We start from the raw sequence: 15,044 nt of genomic DNA, 5'->3' as shown, positions 1-15,044 counted from the left end.
GTCATAACTTTGGGAGCGTTTCCTACACAGCCTGCGGAACCACACCCAGTAGAGGAAGATCATGAGGAACCAGTAGCAGACGTACGCCACACAGCCGTAGATCAGAAACCTGGTCTCTAGTACCTTAGCCGGCGTGAACCAGCCCTTCTGGCTCTCCTTGTAGATGGTGTAGCAGGACCCGCCCAGCAAGATGGCCGCCCACACCGACAGAGGCAGCAGGGGGATGTAGTTCCCAACCATCTTGCGGCGGCCCGACGTGCCCCAGCTGCTCTTGTTCATGGTGATGATGGCAAAGTACTTGGCYGGCAGCAGGCTGGTCATGTAGAGGGCAGAGTAGAGGGACATGAACACCATGACCAGGTCGCGGCGCAGGATGCAGGCATAGGCCGCCTTGATCAGGCCGATGAGCTGGATGCAGCAGAGGACCCAGAGGATYTCCCACAGYGTGCCTYTCCAGAACAGCTGGATGATGGTGGCCGTYACGAAGAAGGGGAAGACACCAGAGACGATGGACTCGTAGGTCATCCACAGGTGGTGCTTGTGCCACCACATGGCGTTGTAGAGCCACTCGCGAAAGTAAGACTTGGTCCAGCGTGTCTGCTGGTTGAGCCACCGGAGGAACTGGCCTGGCGTCTCCGTGTAGCACTTGGAGCGGGCCGTGTATCTGAGAGCAGAGGATGGATGATGATGAATGAGTCTATTATTATCTTATCTCCAGTAAAGTGTTGTGWTTCAGTTTWTTTGRGTATGAGGAGTATTTGTGAAGAAATGTATACTCACTTGGTGGCATAGCCCATGCTGAGCATGCGGTTGGTGAGATGTCTGTCATCCCCAAATGTGCAGTGAGTCCCCAGGAACTTCTGGTTGTACCAGGACTCTAAGAACTGCTGGAGGAGGTCATTCCTGTACAGACCTGAGGATGAAACCAAATCTATGTTATAGTACTGCAGTTTACATGCATGTACATTCAAATTGTATCACTAGTTATGTTAATGAATACAAATAACATAGTAATATTACATGACTACCAGTAACATAAAGAAGAAAAGCAAGGTTATGACTATGTTTATCGCGGTCACAGGAAAGTGTAATTTCCTTACCCAATGGGCCGCTGATGCAGGAGACACAGTTGAAGAAGGACTGGCAGGACCTCTCAATGTTGAACGCCATCCAGTAGCGCAGGCTGCTCATGAAGCTGATGTAGGACTCCTTGAGGTTGAGGATCATCACYTCTCCTCCCACKGCCCCGTACTTCTGGTTGCTCTCCAGAACCTTACACAGCTCCACCGTAGCCAGGGGGTCTAGCTTGGTGTCAGAGTCACACACCTGGAGGAGAGAGAGAGAGCGAGATTAAATACAGTATTTCCCTAATCTCAAGAGCCAAACAAAGAGATGTAAGTAAACTCCTCACCTGTATGTAGTCCACCGACTGTCCCAGTGCCTTGAACGCTGTGTACATCACCTCTCTCTTTCCACCCCACTTCTGCATGATGCACACACACCTCCTGCTGTTGATCAGATCCTCCACCTCCCTCCTCTGGGGGTCCTCTCCCAGCCCATAACTAGCGTCCCCAGCGGGGCCTATCACCTTGAGGATGCCCGCCTTCTGGGTCTGGGTGGGGTCCCACGTGTGGTAGTTATTCCTCCACACGTAACAGCCAGGGTCCTGGTCTGCAAACACCTCCCTAAACATCTCCAGCATGTAAATGTCGTCCTCCGAGTTCCCATCCACCACCATGATGACCCGCAGCAGCTCTGGAGGGTACTTGAGGGCCCGAATGGAGTTTAGGCACTCGCGCAGGTACTCTGGGTCCTCCTGGTAGGCTGAGATAGTGAAGCCAATGGTCTTGGTGAAGGTGCAGGCCTTGCTTCGGGCCCTCATGCGGCGGTGCTCCACGAAGGCAAACAGGCTCTGGAACAGGACATGGAGCCCCAGCAGGAGGCCGTAGAAGCCGAAGGAGATGATYCCGTACGGGGAGGTGGCCAGCTGGAAGCCCTGGACGTAGGCCCACACCATCACCCCCAGCACCACCAGGGCAAAGAGGAATGTCAGGATAGCACGGACTATCGAGCCCACCCGCCTTAGCAATAGTTTCAGTTCCATTTTTTCCCCCTTTAGATACCTGTTGTCAATTAAGGAAGATGAACATTTAAGATAAATACATTGGAAGAGGGTCAAATAGGCTAAATTAAAGATTAGATTTCATTTGTTGAATTAAGTGAATTGATTGATTGAATTAGACTCCTGAAAATACAACTGAACGTTACAGGACTACATGTAATAATGGCTGTAAAAAGGCTAATCATTATTTCAAGTATTATTATATCAACAATACCGTGTCTACAAAATGTATTTGATTTTAACAATTAGGATAGCTTATTTACAAGATAGGAAAAAAATGTTGGGCATCATTCTGTCAAGTTCCAGATAACTATAAATACCATAGACATCCTACCACAAAAGCATTATCATGAGGAAAGAATATCAATCTTCAAAAGATATCATAAAGAAGTTACCTTGTTTCTTTGTGACGTAGACAATGTACCGCAAAACGAAACTGTATTTCTAATGGTAAAAAAAACTAAAAACATATTTGGATAAAAATGTTTAGCCTTACCTAACTTTGGTGCCAAATTACTCCACTCTTGAAATGCCCTTTCCTCTCCGTCTCCTACTCCCGCTCTACTCTGCAATTTGCGTGAAGTTGGATTACTTTATAAACTTGAGAAGCACGCTTACTCCAGATGCTGCCAGATGTGAGCGCACATATAGTGGCCCAAAGCAAACCATCATAGGTATAACGCCCTTAATATTGGGCTTGTGAGTCAGCACGTGCTGCGTCAAAGTAGAAAGGAGGTCCATCAATTATAGGCTACTTAACTACAGTTCTGTATTTCATTTTGGTCACATTTTAGAATACAGTCATTTAGATATTATTCACTTGACTATTGGATAGAATAGAGTAGAATCAAATAGAATATCCTACAAAAAAATTCCCATAGGGAACTTGTGGCATTTGGATTCGACCATAAATACATAACAGCACAATTCACATATGACACAAACCCCTTATACAAGATCAACCAAAAGTGTGGGAAATATGACTACCCTCATCTCCATCATACATTTCCATTGTGGAATATTGCTACCTTGTCCCGACCAGTCACTTCCATGATCTGTCAAGAAGTTGAATGATGCCCTCTGGTGGCACAATAATAACCCTGCATCCTTTCTCTTGTACTGAACACGTTCAGGCAATGCCAGTCACAAGGCTAACAAATGTATATCCACCACCATACATGAATGGTGCATAGAGATGGGCACATCAAGCAGTGTTTAAGACCATATGACCATGTCTTATCTCATGGATCAACCTGAGGGTCTTTGTTTTGGTTCAGTGACAGTGAAACATGACACACTATAATACTGCCTCAGTCATACATATTCCTTGGTAAAGAYGCTGAACATACTACAGTAAAACCCTGGGAGTATTTGACATTGCTTTGTTTCCCAAATGGTGGGTCGGAACTCGTGCCCCATGGTCAATCACCGCTAACTCCGCTTGGGTTGCAGACTCCCAAAATATTGGTTTTATTTGTGGTTTTGCATGGGTCACAAGAAAACGCCAACAGCCTCAGAGAGAAAATAACTTGGGAACCACTACCATATGTATTTTGGCAGGTTCAATATTGATGACCTCGAAAGACCTTGCTGCAGTGGTGTATAAAGTACCTAATTGTCATACTTGAGTCAAAGTATAGATACAGTACTTTAAAAGAAAAGAATGACTTAAGTAAAAGTGAAAGTCACCCGGTAAAATACTACTTGAGTCTAAAAGTATTTGGTTTTAAATATACTTGAGTATCAAAAGTAAATATAATTGCTAAAATATACTTAAGTATCAAAAGTCAAAGTATGAATCATTTCAAATTCCTCATATTAAGCAAACAAGACATCATGATTTTATTTTATTTACGGATAGCCAGGGGCACACTACTACACTCATAATTTACAAACAAAGCATTTGTGTTTAGCCAGTCCGCCAGACCAGAGGCAGTAGGGATGACCAGGGATGTTCTCTTGATAAGTGCTTGAAATGGACTTGGTAAAAAGTTACTTATTTTCTTTAGGAATGTGGTGGAACAAAAGTAAAAGTTGAATAGTTGAAAAATATAAATACTAATGTAAAGTACAGATATCCCAAAAAATTACTTAATTAAGTAATACTTTAAAGTATATTTACTTAAGTACTTTACACCACTGCCTAGCTGTCCATTCTACTTTATTTACCCTGACTACATCTTTAGGGACATAGAAATGTGTTGACGAGATCGTTGAAGGCCCACACCCATAGCCACCGACACTGTTGTGAATGAATCCACATGCCTCAGGTCAGACCCAAATAGAATGCCTCAGGCCACAGGGCCAACAGAACCCTTGGCATGGTCACTATGATGTCATGGTGAAGGGTGTGGTACTTGGGGTATTTTGGATGGTGGGTGGACTTGACAAATCTGGGTAGTCTACCGTATTGTGAGAATATTCCCACACTGGAAGACTGACTAAGACCATAGTCTAAATGGAATATGTATTCTTTGCTTCTCTTTGCTAGACATGATTTGGTCATGTTTTTTGATTATCACTTAAGATTGATCACTGTATAGCCAGCAGAGGGAACCAAGTGTTCCATTTCTATCTCTTAAACCTTCTAGCTAGCGCCTTCACGATAGCTCAAATTCTGATCTGACTTTTTCAAATCCTCTCATAAGAAGTCAACCCTAACAAAGACCACACGATAAACCATTCAATAAACAGACACGCTTTGATGTCGTCAGTTCAAATTGTTAATTCCATGATATCAGGGACAGCCTTTGCTACTTAGCCAGATGTCATGGTGTTTTGGATCCATGACACGTAGTTTCAGACTTTGGTGTAGACGCCAGGCTTCTTCCTGAGAGCACAGCCATGACCCACAACACCCTGCAGCTCCCCATCACACACCAGAGGGCCACCAATAGTGGACCCTGGGAGGGGGGTCGAGAGAGAGAGAGAGAGAGAGAGAGAGAGAGAGAGAGAAGAGAGGAGAGAGAGAAGAGAGAGAGAGAGAGAGAGAGAGAGAGAAATAGAGAGAGAGAAATAGAGAGAGACATTATTATTAACATTATCTATTAACAATTATTAACCTTATAGGACAGGAAACAGAATGAAGATACTGTGTGCTCTGATCCAAGGTGTTTAAAAAATATATATATACAGTATTTCCCTAATGTCAAGAAATGTAAATTTTTTCTTGAGAGAGAGAGAGAGAGAGAGACAAACAAACAAACAAATAATCAAACAAACAAACAAACAAACAAAGAAAGTGACAGAGAGAGGTGGGGTAAGATAGGGGAGGTGAAGGTAGAGATAAAGAAAGAGAGAGCGCAACAAGCTAGAGTGATAGAAACAAGATAGAGAGATTCAGTGACAGAGCAAGATGAAGAGAGACAAGAAAATATATAACCAGAGATCAGTGTGATTGCATCATGGTAAAAACTGTGAAAACACGAAAGTAAAATATGAAGAAGTACAGTACAGGTCTATTCTGTCAGTTACCTGGCAGGAGTCCTTGCCTCCCTCCATGAAGCAAGCACAGATCATGTTCTCAGTCATCTGGAAGAAATAGGCTTCCAGGCAGGTGTTACCAGTCAGAAGGGGGACCTCCACATACTGCAGTGTGTCAGGGTACCTCACTGGAACAGAACACCAAAGAAAGTAAGAGGGAGCAAGAAAAGACACAGACATGTGCTTCTACATCTTTATTGCTTGCTGTTTGGGGTTTCAGGCTGGGTTTCTGTATAGCACTTTGTGACATCGGCTGATGTAAAAAGGGCTTTATTAATACATTTGATTGAATTTGATTGACATGTAACAAGGCATTAAAACTTTCCATTTGAAAAAAATCAGAAGTGGAAAACTTGATTTCTTAAAAGACACTCTAAAATAGCTGTTGTCCTCAGCTGTTAACCATTTCTAACCAAGGCAGCATGATATCTAATCAGGTACTGTACACACTGGGCAAGTAGGTCACCTGGGGTAATAGACGCAGCTGTTTTTCACACCCACACAAACACCCACGCACAAATACACACAAACACAAGCGCGCACACACACGCACAAATGTTTGTATTATTATATTTTCTTATTTCTTATTGTTGTTGCATTGTCGAGAAGGAACCTGAAAGTAAGCATTTCATTGGATGGTGTATAACATGTGTATCCCATACATACGACTAATAAAACTTGAAACTTGAAACACAAATTCCACTCACAGCCTTCGTTGCTGGCACGAAGGCTCCCCAGCCAGAGACCTGGCACATAGTTCCAGCAGTGCCACACTTAGTGGGGAGAGCCACAGGGCTCACATAGCTGTTGAGGGTGGCAGGCTGGCTTAGCTTGATCAGCGCGATGTCACTATCCTGGGTACCGGAGTTGTAGTCTGGGTGGCGGATGAACCGGGCAGACATGATGTGCTGCTCCGTGTCCTCAGGCTCCTTGATGTTGTGCTCCCCCAGACAGACCTCCAATGGCAACCTGCAGGGTTATAGCCAGAAAGGAGATTATACTGTGGTTGTTGGAGGGGAAGGAGGGTCCTGCACTAGGGAACTTGCTGGATTTGCTGTATGCTTGGTTTACCCATTTCATGCAAACAGTTCTACAACAGTTACGGTCTAAAATCCGAATGGACTCAACCGTTAAACATGATATTACAAAGAGCAAAGCATACAGTTCTAYATTAAATGGGAATTTTAAGGCCCACACCCCCTGAATGATCATAAAATAAAATTCACTGTAAAAAAAAAACATTTAAACTATTTTTCAAATACTCTAGCACATAGTAACTCTACAGTCTGCACTTACGATTTGTAGCAGTGGGCAGCAGAGAGCACCCATTCACTAGAAAGGAGGATCCCTCCCCAGAAGTTGTACTCTGTGTACAGAGACACCTGATAGGGAACAGAGTTCTTCCTGCACTCATACCCTGCTGCGATCTTGTCGTCCCCCTCAAGGGAAATAAAATTCAAAGGGAAAAAAAACAATAGCCTGATTGAGATTAAATGACGTCTTKGGTTTTTCATCAGAATCCGGTGTTAACATCGACCAGCAATTTCTTATGTTATGTATTCTGAGCAAATGTTTAGGTAAAATAACAAGGTACTCTCCTACCTGCCCCTCCAAACAGTGCAAGAAGAATGAGAAGTTTCATGTTCTTGTTTCAGTCTGTTTTGCTGACAGGATCAGTGTGTCTCCCCTCTCTCTTTTTTTCGTTTCACTCCTCTTATCTCACCTGTTTCAAGGACTTTCTTTATCTCAATTTGGAGCTCAACTTTTACCAATGACACTCTTGGGGAAAATAACTCCCCCCCCACCCCCCTCACTGGGAGTCACTGATAATAAGATAGACAAGTCATGCCTGCATATCATATCGAGCTGTAACTACCTTACTGTTGTATGAGTAATAGTTAGACTCATTTGTTAGGTTCTAACCAGAAATGCATCAGTCCTCTGTATATGCTTCAATTTACAACATTATAATGAAAAGTATATGCTTCCCAGTTATAGTGTAACTTATTACACATTGTACACTTTAGAAAAAAYGGTTCCAAAAGGGTTATTCAGCTTCCGCCACAGGTAGAACCCTTTTTGGTTCCAGGTAGAACACTCTGTAGAAAAGGTTCTATCTGGAACCAAAAAAGGGTTATTCAAAGGGTTCTCTTATGGGGACAGCCGAATAACCCTTTTACGTTCTAGATAGCAAAAACATTCTAAGAGCGTATAGGCTACAACTAGAATGGAAGTTGTCCTCAAATGAACAACAAATTAACTTGTCAGGCGTTTTTTGACAATTGGAATTTCCTCCTAAGATATGTTTGTCCTGTACGTTTTCAATTATGCTTTCAATAAAACTGTTTTCTAATGGGTATTCACACATATTTCCCCTTGTCCTGTTAGAACCTGTGAATTCAAGCTCAACTGATGTTGAATATGAATCTGTCATAAAATAGAAAACTGCCTGCGCTAAAAATCAGGCAGTGTGTGTAGGTTGGTTTCTTAAACCTCTGTCATTTCAAAACCAAAGATAGCAGTGTGTCATTTCTATATGACGCCACTGTAACGGCAGCCTTCCTCCTCTTCACGTGAAGAGAAGGTGTAGCAAGGATCGGACCAACACGCAGCGTAGCCAGTGCTCAACATGTTTAATTACTAAACTGTGAACACTTACAAATAACAAAATAATAAATGTGGCAAACCGATACAGTCCTAGCTGGTGCAGAGAAACACAAAGACAGGAAACAACCACCCACAAACCCCAACACAAAACAAGCCACCTATATATGATTCCCAATCAGAGACAACACAAAACATCTGCCTCTGATTGAGAACCATATTAGGCCAAACATAGAAACAGACAAACTAGACACACAACATAGAATGCCCACCCAGCTCACATCCTGACCAACACTAAAACAAGCAAAACACACAAGAACTATGGTCAGAACGTGACAGCCACACATGAGAATGTTGAGCAAGAGTGGTAGACCTGCAGATAACTCAAAATGTGGTTGTAGTTATAGATGTGGTCATGTCATGCTGAAAATGATGCTCTTCTTCACCCAAAAATACATAATTCCATGTGTCACCGAATAGTTGGAAATGAATAACAAACTGCAATGTGAAAATATGCCCCATAGGCCTACAACTAAGGGGCAGAGTGTGTTACCCTGTATCTTAATCGTTACCGAGTTACAGAATACTGGAAAACCATATCATTATTCACAGAATATGACAAGCGATATATAGATTTTTTACAGCAGTCAAATTATGTTATCTTGTGAGGGGAGCAGGAGATGACTAATAAACAACAATATTACAATACTATCTCCATGACAACAACAACCATGTTCAGCAGCAGAGCGTTACAAATCAGGATGAAATGAAACACTCATCATGAAACAGCATTTGGGTTAACTCTGTGGTATGTGGAATGATAATGTTATTGACGATGGCAATTGTATTGTACCTTCCCATCCCTTGAGTGTATGCTGTGCAGGACAGTGTTGCTCAATCCTCAGGGGAGAGATTAGTGATTAGACTTCCTGCAGTCGTCATTCATTTTAGATACGTGACATGTTGAGGTACAGGAACAAACACAAGTTCTTCTTTTTGAGGGACAGTTTGTCCGTTTCATGACACAAAGTCATTTCACAAGGTGGTGTCCTGAATGTTTCAGAGATCAAACACATATTAACATTCAATTACATGTTATTGACATGTAATCACATTATTTGTTGATGGTTTATGATCACAGATTATAGAAGAAAATACAAAAACAAACTAAACTTAGTAATATATTTTTTAAGCTTGCTGGAGATGATGCAGACAATAGCCTGCATGAATACAGTCCAGCTCACTTTACATGCCTCTGAAATAGTATTATTAACATATCTAAAATATCTTTCCTGAGTCAATTACTTCAGGAAAGTAAGAGGTAGACAAAACTTATACTGCAGTGTGTGCCAAGGTGTTTATCAGCACTTAACAGGGTGCATTTAGCCAAACCCTGTGATTATATGCACTTATGGTTTAAAAATAACACACTCCCATCCAGCACAGGCAAGTTGTTCTCTTCATTTGCTGTTTGTCGCATATCTTAAGTCTGGGAGAATAATGCCTCATTCATTCTTTGTGTATATTGAAATGTATTTTGTGACCTCTCTCTGACTATGTTGACATTGATGGATGGTTTCTCAACTGGATTATTTTCAAGAGTCACTACAGAATAAAAAAWWTWAAAAATTAAACTACAGCTGAAAAACTACAGCTGCATATTGTTCGGGACAATCAAATAGCTCAGCCTTTAGATTACAACATGTTTCTGGCAACAGTTGGGTTGATTGGATCACCTTTCACCAGCATCAACCAGCAACATCCGCAGCTCCTGCAGAATTACACCATTTTGCAATAAGAGGAAAGTAGTGCCTTCCTCTTCTTCTGATATCAAAGGTGAAAATCTGTGTAAAAAGTCTTATTTAGTCACTAGACATGGGAGTGCACACAGTGGTGTACACACTGTACCATGTGTCACCCAGATGCCCGCTTTCTTGAGGCTCTGCAAAACAGAGCTCACTGGATGTGGTCAACAGGCAGGGGAAAAGCAGCAAGAAATATGTCACAGTCCTCTCTTATGCGGCCCGAGGAGGCTATTGACCTTGACAGTGGGCCAGCGCCGCTGCTCACATTTTCCCCAAAACACACATATTCACTTCCTCCTTGCTTTCCACAGCCCTTTTAGTCCAACGAGGGACAACAACCCTTATTCTTCTCTTCATCTTCACCATCTGGGGCTCGCTCCTCATGTTTCAACCTCCCCCTCCCAACCCTCCCTACCCATCCATCCCTCCCCCTTTCTCCCAGATGCACTGGAACACAGACTGTCAGATGGTCCTCTGCCACAGATCTGTATGGCACATGTCCCCGTCATCTTGTATGATGTCAATCTCTGCCATGTTTGATCATTCTGTGTCCCTTAGGTCTGCCCAGGGGGGCTGGCGTTGTGGTTGGAAGTAGGGACATACTCTATATAAGGAAGTAGTTTGGGGTAGTGACGTTCAGCTCTTTTTTCATTTGTGTGGTGAAACTTGGGGGGGAAACGTTACGGGTTTGTGCAGTGAGGGGAAGGTCGGCAGTCATTTTGACTCGAAAAACAAAATTCCTGACCTCTCCACACCCGTGACACTACAGCCTGATTTTCAGTCAGCACCGCAACTAGATCAACAAACGTTGGCGGTTATGGGACAGAAGATTCCCATTGTGTGTTGGCTCTCTGTCTTCAAGACAAGACAACTGGAATGTTATGGGAGCTCCAGCAGCTCTCTGCGACACCGTAAGGCTTTCACTCCCTCAACAAACAGATTTGGGAGATGTAGAAAAGCAATGAGCCCACATTTTTCCCCCTCGACAGCTACGAACACACAGGGTGAATCACAACCTGGCTGTGAGCTATGTCATTAGTTTTTCACTACCCTTGGGCTAGGCAATAACACAGTGAATTTAGCCTGGCTCTCTCTTGTTGATGCCACACCCTCTCAATACAGCTGTTGTGAAGAATAAACCCCTCAACACCAGTCCAAACCTCCCTCCCCCACATTTCCCCACACTCCCCCAACCTCTCCCCCAAAAATCTGAATTCCCCTCAAACTCCCACTGGTTGTTTTACACACCCAAATTGGTATTTGTGCAGCCCGGCCTAATTACAAGTTTGGTTGGTGAATCAAGAAGTATGGCAAAACATGGTCTGCGAAAGCTTCCCTCAAACTACAGCTTAGGGATAGCTATTAATATCCACTCCAGACACTGTTGTTTTGAACCACTTGCTATAGAGCTGCACAGAATGACTAGAGCACAATCAATTAGAATAACACTTTAAACAATAATAACAAGAGAGATAAGATGTTAATTTAAAGGCAAAATATATTACTTAAATACAGTATTTCATCCGGTCCGGACATCAGTACAAAGAAATCCACCAGAAGTGTAACATATGGACCACCTCAAGATTACATAGGCACAGATTTAACAGTGCATTCCTTGAGGATAAATCAACAGAGAATCATTTCCCTTATTGCTTTGAACTGTCCCCAGCAGGGCGGAAAGAATTGCTTATGTCCCAGTGTCAGATAGCCCTCCTGTGGCAAAATGTGCAGATGCTGAATACTTATGCATGAGTGAAAAAAGGCAATGATAAAAGAAACATGAGTTCCCCCACACACACAAATGGGGTGTTGCTCTGACTAAAGCAGAGGTTGACACACACGCATGCTCGCACGCACACACAGCCACACCAGCACATGCGCCACACACACACACACACACCACACACACACCACACACACACACACACAACACACACACACACACACACACACACACACACACACACACACACACACACACACCACACACACACACACACACACACACACACACACACACACACACACACCAGGGGCCTTCATTCTCTTCCCCCTCACATCTGCTCTTTGGTAGTGTGCAGAGTTCCTGCGTGGTATGTTCACTGGCTGGGGATCCAGTTTTGGGTTGGGTAAATTCTAGCCGCTCACCCTGGGAAAAAAGTTTGATTGCTCCAAGCTTTTGGGTTTGATTGCGTTCAAGCAATGTGCAGACAAGTTTCTGAGGTGCAAATGCTTTATGTAATTAATGACGACAAGCACCCAGCAGTGTTGTGCCAAGTCAGATTGTGTATGTGTGCAATGGAAAAATGTCCAAGAACCTGGTTAGACTGTAACTGTGTACTGTTTAGGCAGAGTGAAAGTCCAAACTCTTCCCACGTTCGAACACACACACAAGAGACACCCACATCAAAGCACACCTCCAAGACCCAAGTCTCATTCTCAGTTGCATTTCCTAATGAGGAGAATTGAAATTGAAATCAAGTTCAGCCCCCTTAAAGGATCCGCATAAACTCATTCTGGTTCCCAAACTCTAGGCCATGATCCAAGTACAACATCATACTGTCTGCCAGCACTTGTTTAAACACTTTGGACAACTTTCAGTGGAGATGGAGAAAGGTCCACAAAGCATCGGCCAAAATTCACAACCGCCCTCCCCCACAGATGTATGCTTGTCTGTGTGGTGTGGGTGTATAATGAACGGTGAGGGGGAACAAGTGGGAGGAAACGAGCCGAATTGGATGTTGATCCAAAGTTCTGTACTTCCTCCCGTTTGGACTGTGTGTGTTTGTGGCAGGGCTCGGCTCACAGTTCCTTGGGAAGAAGAGACGGAGGCGGAATCTGTAATGTCAGCAGTCAGCACTCACCCACCTCCATCTCTACAGCTTGGACTGATTATTATATTCCCATGTTCCTCTCCCCTACGGTTTAGTTCAGGTGGTTTGTTGAGCGGAGGAGGACACATGTAAGCTACACACAGTACTTCAGGGCTGATCTCCCCTCCCTGGCCTGGTCTGGGTTATGTGTGGGTGGGTCTATGGATGTGTGCACTGATAAATCTTAAGTGTGATTCACCCCATTTCTGTTGTTTTAAGACAAAAAACGTTTGGTTTCTGGTCTCATCATTCTAAGCGGTTGTGAAAGAGAGAGCTCAAAATATTTAGAGAATGACCAGCTGAATTTAACCCTCTTGTCCAGCACAAATAGATCCATTTACACAAGATATCCATACAGATTGGATGAACGCAGTGGACATGTCTCAGTTTTCCCTCAGGGATTAATAAAGTATTTCTTATTTTATCTCATCTTATCTACAGTATGTCAGTATACTTTATGTCAAAGAATTGTGTCTTTCCTCAGAAATAATGTGCATGCAAATAGTTAGGGTTCATGTCAAGGTTAGCCTTAATTCTCAATGAGGAAGTGATCTTTGATTTACTGTAAGCTTGTGTGTGTTTCATTCTGGGACACTGTAAAGTCCAAGGAGAATAAGAGCACCTCCTCCCATCTGCCCACTGCACTGAAACTAGGAAACAAATACCCTCGTAAAACTGACCATCCTACCGATCCTCGACTTCGACGATGTCATTTACAAAATAGCCTCCAACCCTCTACTCAACAAATTTGATGCAGTCTATTACAGTGCCATCTGTTTTGTCACCAAAGCCCCATATACTACCCACCACTGCGACCTGTATGATCTCGTTGGCTGGCCCTCGCTTCATACTCGTCGCCAAACCCACTGGCTCCAGGTCATCTACAAGTCTCTGCTAGGTAAAGCCCTGCCTTATCTCAGCTCACTGGTCACCATAGCAGCACCCACCCGTAGCACGCACTCCAGCAGGTATTTCTCACTGGTCACCCCAAAAGACAATTCTTCCTTTGGCCGCCTCTCCTTCCAGTTCTCTGCTGCCAATGACTGGAACGAACTGCAAAAATCACTAAAGCTGGAGACTCTTACCTGCCTCACTAGCTTTAAGCACCAGCTGTCAGAGCAGCTCACAGATCACTGCACCTGTACATAGCTCATCTGTAAATAGCCCATCCAATCTACCTCATCCCCGTACTGTATTTATTTATCTTGCTCCTTTGCACCCCAGTATCTCTTCTTGCACATTCATCTTCTGCACATTCTATCATTCCAGTGTTTAATTGCTATATTGTAATTACTTCACCACCATGACCTATTTATTGCCTTACCTCTCTTATCCTACCTCATTTGCACATGCTGTTTATAGATTCTTTCTACTGTATTATTGATTGTATGTTTGTTTATTCCATGTGTAACTCTGTGTTGTTGTATGTGTCGAACTGCTTTGCTTTATCTTGGCCAGGTCGCAGTTGCAAATGAGAACTTGTTCTCAACTAGCCTACCTGGTTAAATAAAGGTTAAATATAAATTAAATTAAATAAAAATGGTGCTGTTCTGCACTGTAATGTTCAAACCTAAAAATGGCGAGTCAGATGTAAAGGCTTAAACATTAACATTAATCAAGTTTCAAGTTTTTTTTTTACAGTGAAATGCCTTTCTTGCAAACTCAAAATCCAACAATGCAATAATCAATAACAATTTAATACTAGAAAAAACACAAGAAATAAGAAGAAATATGAAGAACACAATAAGTAAGAAAATAAGCATACTATATACAGGTTCAGTTCCAATACCATGCTGTTGTGCAGGGACACTGGAATGATGGAGGTATGTATATGGGTAATGTCACGCCCTGACCATAGAGAGCCTTGTTATTCTCTCTTTTGGTTAGGTCGGGGTGTGACTAGGGGGGGGGTGTTCCTATCTAGGTTAATATTTTCTATGTTGGCCTGGTATGGTTCCCAATCAGAGGCAGCTGTTTATRGTTGTCTCTGATTGGGGATCATATTTAGGAAGCCATTTCCCCACTGGATTTGTGGGATCTTGTTTTTGGTTAGTTGCCTGTGTGCACGTCAGTAGCGGCACATTTCGTTTGTGCTTTATTGTTGTTTTTTAAGTGCCGGTTCACTAAATAAATATGTTGAACCCATACCACGCTGCA

At 43.0% G+C, this 15,044-nt stretch overlaps 1 protein-coding gene and 1 pseudogene across 1 annotated transcript in view; both read right to left on the bottom strand.

The window, feature by feature from the left end:
* Nucleotides 1–2,104, bottom strand: part of LOC111958616 (hyaluronan synthase 1) — a 3,900-nt gene extending 1,796 nt beyond the window's left edge. Inside the window, exons 1-4 of the mRNA XM_070437302.1 lie at nt 1,412–2,104; nt 1,101–1,326; nt 781–913; nt 9–664 (exon numbers count right to left, since the gene is read on the bottom strand). Coding sequence (XP_070293403.1) covers nt 9–664; nt 781–913; nt 1,101–1,326; nt 1,412–2,104 — 1,708 coding nt within the window. The remainder of the gene's footprint in view (nt 1–8; nt 665–780; nt 914–1,100; nt 1,327–1,411) is intronic.
* A 1,836-nt stretch (nt 2,105–3,940) lies between these two features.
* On the bottom strand, nt 3,941–10,398 carry LOC111958615 (trypsin-3-like; annotated as a pseudogene).
* Between the last annotated feature and the right edge of the window lie 4,646 nt (nt 10,399–15,044).

The sequence above is a fragment of the Salvelinus sp. IW2-2015 genome, linkage group LG35, assembly GCF_002910315.2.
Source record: "Salvelinus sp. IW2-2015 linkage group LG35, ASM291031v2, whole genome shotgun sequence".
NCBI classification, from domain to species: Eukaryota; Metazoa; Chordata; class Actinopteri; order Salmoniformes; family Salmonidae; genus Salvelinus; species Salvelinus sp. IW2-2015.
This window is presented reverse-complemented; position numbering and strand designations above follow the sequence as displayed.